The following is a 12350-nucleotide window of genomic DNA, read 5'->3' as shown; positions in this document are numbered from 1 at the left end:
TTCCTCGACAACATCCCTTGGATCCTACAGGAAGTTCAAATCTTAGTAACCTATCATTAAATTTGTCTTTTGGAAGACTGAGGTGTCATGGGAAATGTACTGGACCAATTTGTGCTTACTGCACAATACACTGGAAAGTGTAGGCTTTCCAGAGTGGCAATATCCCAATATCCCTTATTGTTTTTATAGGAGTGGGTACCTTTCATCCACTGTCAATGTTTGGTATGTATTAAGCACCTTTTTCTGTAACATGCCATGATCACCGCTGAGGATACAAAGGGGAGGGGGGTGGAGAGACACGGTGCCTGCTCTCCAAGGTCTCTCTTCTACTTGGGGGTAGAGGAGATGGGCCACATATTCAGACATACTTGTTAAAAGGTAGGGTGTGATAGGGAGAAAGGAGCGATCTAGAAAAGTGGTCTGAGCAGATTTGATAAGACAAAGAACAGTCAGCTTGCTGAGGGTGGGGTGGGAGGAAAGAGTGTACCCTGGAAGATTTCAGAGGTGACCTGAGACGCCTCGAGGGAATAACAGGATTCTGGCCAAGTAGAAAGCAGGGAGGGATTTCAGGGTGAATGGGTGGGAGCTGCTCGTAGTACAGTTGAGCAGGAATAGATGGTATGTGATGGGGAACAAAGTGGAAGCCGGTCAAAAGGCGGACTGAAGCCAGATTGTGAGGTGTCCTTAAATGCTAGCCGAGGAATCTGTATATTCCCTATACGTGTCGTTCTGTGTATATCAGCATGTTATACTATCAGTAGAGTCAGCCTCTGACGGTTTGGGCAGGAGTGACTTGGAAGGCAAACGGGGACAAAGCTTTTTATTGATCGGAGACATGCAGAGTAGCTGGGAAGGGCCCTTGGGGGGGGGCAGCCCATCCGTGGGGACGAAGCCCCTTTGTCCAAAGGGACAGGAGCAGAAAGGACCTCAGAGGTCATGGTAACCAATCACAACCACCAGGCGCTTTCTAAAGCCTGCCCTCCAGGTACCAGGCGCGGTGCTAGGCTCGGGGACACAAAGACAAAACGGCCCCTGTCCTCAAGAAACTTACACTCTATAGACGTAGACAGGTGTGATCCAAACCCCTGCTATCAGAGATGAAAAGGCTCCGGGGGATGTGTTCTACTTAAGGTCATAGAGGGTCTCGAACTGACGTTCTTTGCCTGTCAAGGTAGGGGCTCCTCCTACACTTTTAACAGGTGAGTGCTCTACTGCAAGGCAGGGGGAAAGGGGCGCACACCCCCACTGCGCATGCGCAGGGTCTGTCTTCAGCTGTCTCTTCCCTGACAGCCAGGAAGCGCGAGAGCGACACGAAGCCGTCCGCGCAGGCGCGAGTCCGAGGAGCGTGGCGGAAGTAGGCACCAGGGAAAGAAAGGAGAGGTCACGGGATACCATTGGACTTCGCCCCGCCCCCCTCCGGCGCTATGGAGACGTCATCGCCGTCGCCGCAGCCGGAGATGGAGCTGAACCAGGCAGGTAGGAGCGTGCTGGAATGGGGCGGCGGGGCCGTCAGCTCTGCGCCTCCGGCCCCCAGGCATCCGTAGCGCCGCCGCCTCCATGCTCCCCACGGGCCTGCTCTGTGACAGCGTGGGAGCTTCAGGCTGGAGTGGAAAGAATGAGCGGACCTGGGCAAGGGTCGCCTCACCTCCAACCCCGCATGCGCAGGCTCCGCCCCCTCTGCCCCCTACTGCGCAGGCTCTTTCTCCTCCCCTACTCCCCCTTCTCCTATGGCCCTGGACCTTTTGGTGTGAATGTGACATTGACGACCTTTCTGACTCTGTGCAAGTCCTGGCTACGGGCCTCAGTTTTCTCATCTGTCAAATGGGGATTATAATCCATTAATAACGAGGCGATTCTAGTGTAATAGAGAGCAGCAGTAGGCTTGGAAATCAGGAAGACTTGGGTTCAAGTCCTCCCGATCTCTGACCCGTTCTGGCTGGTGTGGGCAAGACACCGAAACCTCTAGGGTGCCTCCAGGCACCTCTCCAGACTGTAAGGTGCATCTGTGAAGGAAATTTCCCTCTCCAGGGCACCTCTCATCATTATCATTATAACTAATGTGTAGTGTTTCAGGTTTGCAGGGTCCTTTACAAATATTATTTCTTTTAATCTTCACAGCAACTCTGTAAGGTGACAGGTATTATTATCTCCATTTTCCAGGTGAGGAAACTGAGGCTGAAAGGTTATGTAACATGCTCTGGGCTATACTATTGATAAATGTTGAAGGTGGACTTTGAACTGGGCCTTCCTGACTCCCAGGTGCAGCACGTTGTCCATTTGCTCTGCTCAGCAGTTATTCCTACATGGTTGATATCATAGACCTGTTTCCCCCCAAACCTCCACATGTCTCTAGTACCATTTTAAGCTCAAGTGAAATCATTGACTAGTGTTTATTAAAGGCCTGCTCTAGCTAGGCAGGGAAGGCTGCCACACTGAGAATTCAACTTAGTAAAAGAAAACGCTAAATTGGTCCCAGCCCTCAAGTAGCTTCTGTGGGGGAAGCAACATTTACACATATAAGGAATATGGAAAAGACCGTGAATTCACCTGTGCAGAGACCTCCCTAGTGAGTTAAGTCCCTGTACCAGTGCTGGGCCGCGCCTTCTCTATAATTTATCATCTTAGAGTGGCCTGGAGCATGGAGGGGGCGGAGAGGGTGAGTAACTTGCCCAGGGTCCCCAGTCAGTATGTGTCAGCGGGAGGACTTGAACCCAGGCCTTGTGTATTCAGAGGTGGGCTCTTGACTGCACGGCTGCCTGTGTATACAGTATAGAGTAAATGCACATAAATGAGAAGGAGGAGGGATGGGTGGGATTGGGAAGACTCATGGAGGAATAAGTGGGTGAGCTGAGCTTTGGTTTCTGTGAAGTGCTCCATAAATGTCAGTTATTGTCACACCCCCTTCCTGTAGTCTGTCATACGGGTCCACCCTTGAGCTACACAGAAACTGCTCATGCGTGGGAGGAAAAGGCAAGACCTGCTATGTGGTGGTGGTGGTTCAGTGCTTTCAGTTGGTCCCACTCTTTGTATGATAGTCCTGTCGTTCCTTTCACTGTGTCCTTTGGGCAAGCCTTGTGACTCCAATCTGTGGTTTCTTCGTCTGCAGGTTGAGAGTATTGAGCTAATGAGCTGGCTCCTCCGTAAGCATATATCAAGCACTTGGGAAAAGGCACCATCCTAAACTCTGGGGAGCCAAAGACAAAATCCCCAAACAGTCTCTGCTTGGGTTCAAGAAGTATACATGCATAGGTTGGGGAACAGCATGTACACAGATAATATAACATGTATATGATAATACAGCATATATGTAGCTATATAGAGAGATAGATATCAATATCTATTTATGTAGATATCTCTATAGATCTATCACTATAAATTTCTACATAGATCTACAATTATATCTATCTATATCTGTATATACAAATACATTTCCATGGTGGTGAATGTGCTAAAACCTTGGGATCAAGAAAGGCCTTTTTGAGTGTTGGAGTTGAGCAGTGGATAGAGATGGGGATAGAGATGGGGATTTCAAGAGGCAGAGGTGGGTACTTTCCACACAGGAGCATAAATGATCCAAAGCCTTTTTTACTTAGAGCTCCTATATTTGCTATGTGGTGACTCCCTTCTAACTCAGAGGTAGTGGGTACGCTAGAATGCTTTGGGATGTTCTCCATCAGTACAGATGGCCCCCAGGCGGATTTGTAGCACTGGCTTCTCTTTCCAGCCTTTACTTTCAGAAATACAGCTCACCTAGGGAGCCGGGAGGGACCCACAAAGGCAGGCAGCCTATGGAAGATGCTGGATGGTGCTGAGGTGTGACTTTGGTTTACCAGCGATTTAGGTCCAAGTGTTGGAGTTCACAGGGACCCTTACAGACTGCTCACCCTTGCCCAGTGTGCTCAGCTGTGACTAGCCCAGGTCCCAAAGCTGGGTGGTGGCAGACCTGTGGCTGGGTCTGGATCCCTGTTTTTCAGTATCATTGTTCTTTTTGTGACTTAGCTGTGATCTGTGGGCATACTTAAGTTCAAGGGTAGACATTTAGAGAAACTGGCTCATCTGAAGATTTCATATTAAAACTTGGTCTCCTTTTGTGACATTTCATTAATATTAATAATAAGAAAAACTTGAGAGGCAGTGGACAGAGATCTAGCCATGGAATCTTTTTTTTTTCACTCATAAAAGTATTTTATTATTTTCTAGTTACATGTAGAGATGGTTTTCAGCATTTGTTTTTATAAGATTTCCACTTCCAAATTTTTCTCCCTCCCCTCCTTCCCCCCTCCCCGAGACAGCAAGCAATCTGATAGAGGTTATATATGTACAGTCACATTGAACATATTTCTGCATTACTCATGTTGTGAAAGAAGAATCAGAACAAAAGGGGAAAACCTTAAAAAAGAAAAGAGAAACATAAAAAGTAGAAACAGTATGGTTCAATCTGCATCTAGATTCCACAGTTCTTTTTTCTGGATTTGGAGAGCATTTTCCATCACAAGCCTATCACAGTTGATCATCACACAATATTGTTGATACTGTGTACAACGTTTTCCTGGTTCTACTCATCTCATTCAGCATCAGCTCATGTAAGTACTTCCAGGTTTTTCTGAAATCTACCACCTGCTCATTGTTTCTTACAGCACAATAGTATTCCATTACATCCCTATACCACAACTTGTTTAGCCATTCCCCATTAGATGGGCATCCCCTCAATTTCCAATTCTTTGCCACTACAAAAAAAAGCATCCATAAATATTTTTGTACATGTGAGTCCTTTTTCCTTGGCCATGGAATCTTGAAGATCTTGGTTCGTCTTGCTCCTGACCTTTATTGGCTATGTTACCCTGGGCAAGTCACTTAACTTTTAACGTCTCAGGCAGCTCTTTAGGAGCTGAGTGTATATGTAAGTATGTATGCATATGTTTGTAAGTCAGATTCCTATTGTAGCTGAAATCATGTACATCCGCAATGAAAATAATCAGAACATTCGAGCTACAAGGTTAGTCAAAGGATAAAACAGAATTGTTCTGCCAACAGAAGTATGGGTTCCTTAGGAGGATGGTGGTGAGGGAGATCGAAACTCCGGTGCTGATTCCAGGAAGGGAGAGCTCCGGAGTGCTTTAGTGTGCTTCTAGCCCGGGTCTGTGACCTTAGGGTTTGGGAATGACCAGAAGACGAGAGAGATGTAAAAACAAATCTCTCAAATGAGCTGAATGATAATGCACTAGATTTTTTATTACTCACCACTAAATGGCCACGGTATTGGTATGAAATTATAAAAACTGTTCAACTTCTGCGTTTTACATGTTTTAACCCCGGAAGCACAGTTATCATCGGAAATACATTATTTTGGCTAAAGCATTTTATTACACAAGGTATGACTTACTAATAAGGAAAGCAGTGAATCCATGTATATAAAGATCCACATTTTTTTCTGAAGCCCTATTTATCACTCCTTTTTTACATGACATCTACACCGCTCACTTTTGTTGTTGATCATTGGCAAGAACTCCAACGTAAGAGGAGCAGAAGGAAAGCAAAGATGCCAAGCAGGTGTATCCTTCAGAAATACCACTGAATTAATATGCTCACCTAGAGCCACAAAAGATCCTTCAGCTTAACATCTGGTCCTTCTTTTAAATGAGCATTGTTGAATTTTAGCACCCACTGTTTGGAGGCTTGCTGAACCAGGAATAGAAAACAGTATGTTGCTGACTGTATCCAAACATTATCTAATTCTACACTTAAGTAGTTTCCTATTTTATTTTTGATGTTATTAAAAGGATATTCAAGATCATACTTAAGATGTTTTTCTGTGATTCCATCTTCTAAAACATGTTTTTTTGTTTTGTTGACCATCTTCAATCATCTTTTGTTGGCTTATCTATTTTTCTCAAATCAGTATTTGGGATAATCTAATTTTGCATAAGCCCTTTTCCATTTTGATATCAGTTGTTTATTCCTTGATGGTGGACTTAGGCATTTGGCTATGTTATTGCCCTTTTCCTCTTCATTTAATATTTCTAAACATTACCATAGTGCCCCCTTATGATGAAATATGACTGAAAAGTTAATCATGAACATTCATTTTATTCTCCTGTCTGACCCTTCATGGAGATGTTCAAGTTGACAATCCAAATCTCTTATGTGCTTATTAAAAGTACATACATGAACATTTAATCATTCAATTACACAGTTCAAGAAATAATCATCAAGTGTCTCTTGTGTGCAAGATATTGTGCTAGGTGCATTGAAGGATTTAAAAAAGCATACTTTACAATGAATTTCCATTCATTGGGATGTAACCATCATTCAATGGATTTCTAACATTTTAGGCATCTATACTAGTTATATCTTGTTCCAAGAATGCAGCAGGACTCACTACTTTAAGGATTACATGAAGACTTTGTTTTCAACAGAACAAACTGCTCATTTCTTTGGCAGTGAAAAAATAAAGTAGTAATTCTCTTTAAAAAAATTTTGCACATGTATAACACATATGTAACACATATAATCTGCTTATCGTCTCAGGGAGGAGGAAGTGAGGGAGGGAAAGAGGGATAGTATTTGGAACCCAAAACTTTAAAAATATTTATTATTAAAATAAAATATTTCTTTAGTAATTCATTTAAATGAAAAAAAACCCACAAAGCAAAATATGGAAAATGCTGTTTAGTGGCCATTTCTCACTTCTCATAGAATCTAAGTTCACATTAGTCAAATAGTCATTAAAATGACCTAAGTGCTAATTGACCCTGTAGGAGGTCTTTGCTTTATTTGACTTCTGCAGTTTGTTTGAGGTTACTGGCAAAGTATGGTTATAGGAGGCATCTAGAAATCAAATGATTGATCTAATTACTTAAAACTGTTAAAGTAATTAACCTGTAAATAATACGCTAAAAGAAAGATTGGCTTGTAGTTGACTCTGGCCAGAATATAGTGGCATGATACCCAGGTGAGCTCACCCAAGAGAATGTTGAGCTGCCTCTCCCCTACTCTTTGAGTCTGTTATCTGCACCCTTCTACTGTTAGCCCACTTTCTTCTTCTAGTTGGGGAGTCAATGTTTCATGTTCTGCCAAGGTGTTTTGTGAAGTAACTACAGCTTTGCGAAGTAAACTTGTCCAAAAGAACATGTGATGACAGTGACCTTCCTCTTGGGAAGGGTTCTGACTGATGAGCTCCTGGAACTCCTTTTGGGTGTGCGCTGAAATTGTCACTCATTCAACACATATTTATGTATGGGATATAACAAGTAAGACAGGCCACTGCTCTAGAGTTACTCAGTATAGAAGAGCCAGAGATTTGTTTCCAGGCTAATTAATCTATTGAGCTTTCACTAGTGTATCTATTTTTCCTTAATAGTGGGGCTTTTTTTTTTTCCTTAAATGACATAACAATTTGTTCTCAAAGTCACTTTTGGTATAAACAGAAAGAGTCATTAGAAACAGAAATGAAAGCTCAAAGTGTCTAATTATCTGATAAGGGGAAAAATACATCAGAGAAAGCCAGCAGAATCCTATAAGCAATTAGTGTTTGGGGATGAATCACATAGTTAAGGTGATACACACTTGATTTGGTGGGAGATTAGTGATATAAGAGAGCAAAGAGGTCCTTTTTGTGTCCTTTCAAATAACTTTTCTTGATTTCACCTGATTAGTAGGGTGATGACCATAGAATTTTGAGTTAGAATGGACTCAGAGGCCATCTAGCTGAACTTACTTTACAGAGGAAGAAACCAAGGCTTAAGGAGATATGAAGTGACTTGCTTGGATCATTATTGTGAAGAAACTGGAGATCTTTAGCCAGGTGCATGGAAAATTTACTGGGTTGTAATCTCTGTTTTTCAGCATTTGAAGGAATATCAAGTGTAAGAGGTGCTAGGGCTGTTCTGCCCTTCTGCAGACAGAAATAGGAGCCATTGGAATTTCTGGAGAGGCAGATTTCAATTGAACATAAGGAAAACAATTTTTAAAATAGAATAACAGGGGCAGCTAGGTGGTGCAGTGGATAAAGCATTGGCTCTGGTTTCAGGAGGACCTGAGTTCAAATCCGGCCTCAGACACTTAACACTTACTAGTTCTGTGACCCTGGGCAAGTCACTTAACCCTCATTGCTCCACATATGTGTGTGAGTGTGAGTGTGTGTGTGTGTGTGTGTATGTGTATATGTATATATACATATATATATTTATATATACATACATATACACATACACACACATACACACATAAATAAAATAACGGCCAATTGGAGACATCTCCCATTACCTTAAGTCTTCAAATAGACATTAGACAACTGATTTGGGGGGAGGTTGTACAGAGCGGATTCCCACTGGATTCTCTGTCGTACAGAGGTACAGACCGGGTTAAATGACAGATAACATCCCTTCCAATATTGAGATTTGGTGACTCTGCTAATAGGTGGTCTCTAAGGTCCTTTGTTTTTTCACTACATCACTAAGAAAATTACTAAAAATCAGGTCCTATTAACTGCGTCAGTAGCTTATTTTTATACGGGTTTATGTTTCTAATCCATTTGCTTTCGATTGGCGCTGTACAAATTAGGAGAGTGATTTAAGGTCATTCTAACCTGTGATTACTAACTGGGGATAACTATGATTACTAAAGAGGGGGATATTGATTATTGAGTAATATAATTACCCCCTCCCCCCCCCCAACTCCTAAGATATTTTTGTTTTTAAGTAGAGAGAATGAGGGCAGAATCATAAGGTTGGTAGAGAGCTACAATGAATTGGGAGATAATCTAGTTCATTCTATGTGTTTTATAGATGAATAAACTGGGGTCCAGACAAATTCAGTCAATTTGACCATTGACTACCTTCCCTTGTCTTTGAGATTTTCAGCACCACTAGCTAAAGAACAGTAACAAAAATTTTCACAAGGTCACCATGGCAAGACATTAACTTAGTGAAATGACTTGGAATTTTGAGGCTTTTGATATAAGGTGGGATTATAGAATGAGAGTCTTTTGAAAAAAGTTCACTGTATTCAGTAGACATTTATTAAATGCAAAGCACTGGGCCAAGAACTGGGGAGGGGTGGGGGGTGGGGGGTGGGGGGGAGGTTGAGGAGGGAAGATAAGGCGGGTGAATAAGGTACTTCACTTTCAAGGAGTTATTTGGCAGGCTGAGTTAAGTGGCAGAAAGCACTCTCAGCCATGGTCACAACACGCTTCCTCGCTACATTGCAGTTACGAGTATCTTACAGATGGTATTTCATTTGAGGGTCATAACGACCTTGTGTGGTTGAATCATCAATATTATTGTCTACATTATTATTATTATTATTGTCTCAGAGGAGTTCACTTTTTAATGGAGCTGCCCTAACGTGGGATCATGTGCTTTGAGAAACAGGAGACTTTGCTCCCTTGAAGGTCTTCTGATGGAGTGTGAATGACCTCTCTGGGGAGTGTTGGAGAGGAATGGCTATGAGGTCATCATGAGCAGGGATGGCACATAGGTCACATAATTAGTAAAGTAGTGGACTCACACTTGAACCAAGGTCTTGTAACTCCAAGTCTTTCCAATGTCTTTCCATTTTACCATGCTGACTCATTGCAAATAAAGTACCTTTAGAGGGAAGAGGGAAAAAATATCGCTTTTGACTGAAATGATCAGGAAGTGATGACCTGGAATCCATTCACCAATCAATAAACATTTGCTAAGCACTGGATCAACTCCAGTTGATCTGGGCCAGATCTAGTTCAGGGTTATCCAGTAATAAGTTAAGCCTTAAGATTAGAATGCATTGAGACAGTACTAGAACATAAAATACAATAAAAAAACCCCACAACTTTGCTTTTATTAGCAAAAGAGGATCTAAGTCTTAGTTAAATGCAAATAAATGTTACTTGCTCTCCTTTCCATTCACTGCCTACAAACCCACTTCACCAAGACAGAAGCCAGTTGGCAATGATTGGTCAGAAAGGTGTTAGGGCTAGGCACTGGGCATTCTGATCAAAATTCCAGAGCACCAACTCTCCATAGGCTGGGATTTTTTTACCTTAGTCTCAAGGAAGTCAAAGCCCCAAGGACTGACTTTCCTCTCTCCATAAAGGGAAACTAGCTCAGCCTCTATAAAACAGTTGTGCCTCCTACCACAACTCAAAATCCCTTCTTCCCTGGCAAAATCTCTTCTTTCCCTGAAAATAATTTCTCTTTCCTCAAATTTCTCAGTTAAACTTTGTTTGGATTACTTTACATCTATTATATTGTGCTGTGTATTACCTTTATTTATGTCTTGTTTGTTGTTTGTCCTTCATTCTTGAAGAGGACCATGACATCAGGAGGTGATGTCATGACTTTAATGAGGGAGGGGTGTACAAGGTCACCAGCCTCACTCTCTCCTCCAGAGCCATCTGGGTCCAGTGACAAGATATACATCAGGGCAACTGGGTATGGCCCCAGATGTTTAAGGCAGTTGGGGTTAAGTGTCTTGCCCAGGGTCACATAGCTACTAACTGTTTGAAGTGAGATTTGAACTCAGTCCTCCCAACTTCAGGGCCAGTGCTCTATCCACTGTGCCATGTAGCTGCCCCACATGTATCTCAACCCTCTGCTAGATTGTAAACTCCTAGAGAGCTTGGTGTTTTATTTTGTTGTTGTGTCCCCAACACCTAATAAAGGGTTATGTCTAGAGCAGACATTTAATAAGCTTTAGTTGAATTGAGGTGAAAATTAAATTGGGACCAGAGTTTAGAATGCTGGTTTGAAAAATGGGGCCCTCATGCCTTAGAGAGTGGGGAACAGTCAGAATGTTTGAATGAGAAAAGAATAGAATCCTGCCTGGGCTCCAGGACCCCTCTGTTCTTCAGTGTGATGGGCATAATGTCCTGGGCTCTGAATTTGCCTTTGAATGACCTCTGGCTGCCAGGTGAAAGCAAATGCTTTGGTAGCCACTTGTGAATATGGTTTTGAGTGGGTGCTGGCCCACAGGGTGCCTCAAACATGGGGCAGCTCTGCTAGGGGCCCTGTGAGGCCGGGGTGGGGGTGGCAATATATGTTATAGAACTCAAGATGTTTTGAACATAATGGTTAGGAAGTATGCATTGTTAGAGCACTAAAGGTATCTTTGTATTTTGGAATCGTTGATGAGAAATAATGTGGGTAATAGTAACTTCACAGATAATCTCCAAGCCAAGAGAGAAAAACCCTGTACTTATAATTTCTTCTGTAGAAATGTTTAGTTATGTATTATAGGATATGGTTAACTGTTCCCCTTGGATCACAGCTATTTATTAAACAAATATATATTGGAACATTTACTATGCATGTAAGTATTTTGCTAACCTTTCTGAGTCATTCAAAGAACATGGAGCTAGACCATGTTCTTGAGGACTTTATAATTTAGCTGGTCAGAAATATCATGATATTATTTCAGAAGATTTTATACTCAGCAAATACAAAGACTATAGCTTTAAATTCTTTGCTGTTCCTTTGTAGGACTTGCTGGTGCTATGAACATAGCAGTCACTCAGTAAGGGAGCATTGAGTCAGGTTGATAAAATCGGTGGTCATTTTTCTTTTCTGTCTTTTTAGTGTGGTGAATGTATGATCTAGTGAGTTAGATTCTAGTTTCTGTCTAGCCCATGTGAGTGCTTTAATAATCCTTTAAAATGCCTTATGAGGTTCAAGAAACTTACAGCTTGTATATGTAAGTGGGGCCTGTTGTCAAAGTGGTAAATTCCTTTCTAGCTCAAATAGCCAAGATTAATAAATACCCCTATAGATCCTTGAATGTTATAAGTAAAAGGCATTTTAAATTTCATTAAGTAGGCACCCTATAGAAACCATATCATACATAAATCATTCACTTTCCAAGGAGGTATTTCCTATTCCTCTCTATTTTTTTATTCATTTGGATTTGCTTTATTGCATCTTGATTTCTCATAAAGTCATTAGCTTCTATTTGCTCTATTCTAATTCTTAAGCAAAGATTTTCTTCAGGGAGTTTATGTACCTCCTTTTCCATTTGGCCAATTTGGCTTTTCAAGCTGTTGACTTTGTTTTCATGACCCTGCTACATTACCTTCATTTCTCTTTCCATTTTTTCCTCTACCTCTCTAACTTTCCCTCTAATTCTCTCACTTTATCTTCAAAGTTCTTTTTGAGTGCTTTCATGGACTGAGACCAATTCATATTTTTCTTGGAAGCTTTGGATGTAGGAGCTTTGACTTTGCTATTATCTTCTTCTGAGGGTATATTTTGATCTACTTTGTCTCCAAAGAAACTTTTGGTGGTCTGCTGCTTTCTCTGCTTGCTCATCTTGCCCACCTATTTCTTGGCTTTTAACTCCTTCTTAATGTGGAGCACTGCTTCCAGAATTCACTATCC

At 41.8% G+C, this 12350-nt stretch overlaps 1 protein-coding gene across 2 annotated transcripts in view; it reads left to right on the top strand.

The window, feature by feature from the left end:
* Window positions 1-1323: 1323 nt before the first annotated feature.
* CMC1 (C-X9-C motif containing 1) overlaps window positions 1324-12350 on the top strand; it is an 84128-nt gene continuing 73101 nt past the window's right edge. Inside the window, exon 1 of one of the 2 annotated variants that reach the window (XM_043969313.1) lies at window positions 1324-1476. In XM_043969313.1, coding sequence (XP_043825248.1) covers window positions 1425-1476 — 52 coding nt within the window. In that variant the 5' untranslated portion in view covers window positions 1324-1424. The remainder of the gene's footprint in view (window positions 1477-12350) is intronic. The other variant, XM_043969314.1, reaches the window with a different exon arrangement.

Source organism: Dromiciops gliroides, chromosome 5 (assembly GCF_019393635.1).
Source record: "Dromiciops gliroides isolate mDroGli1 chromosome 5, mDroGli1.pri, whole genome shotgun sequence".
Classification (NCBI taxonomy): Eukaryota; Metazoa; Chordata; class Mammalia; order Microbiotheria; family Microbiotheriidae; genus Dromiciops; species Dromiciops gliroides.
The sequence above is the reverse complement of the archived record's forward strand: the minus strand, read 5'-3'. Positions and strand labels throughout refer to the sequence as shown.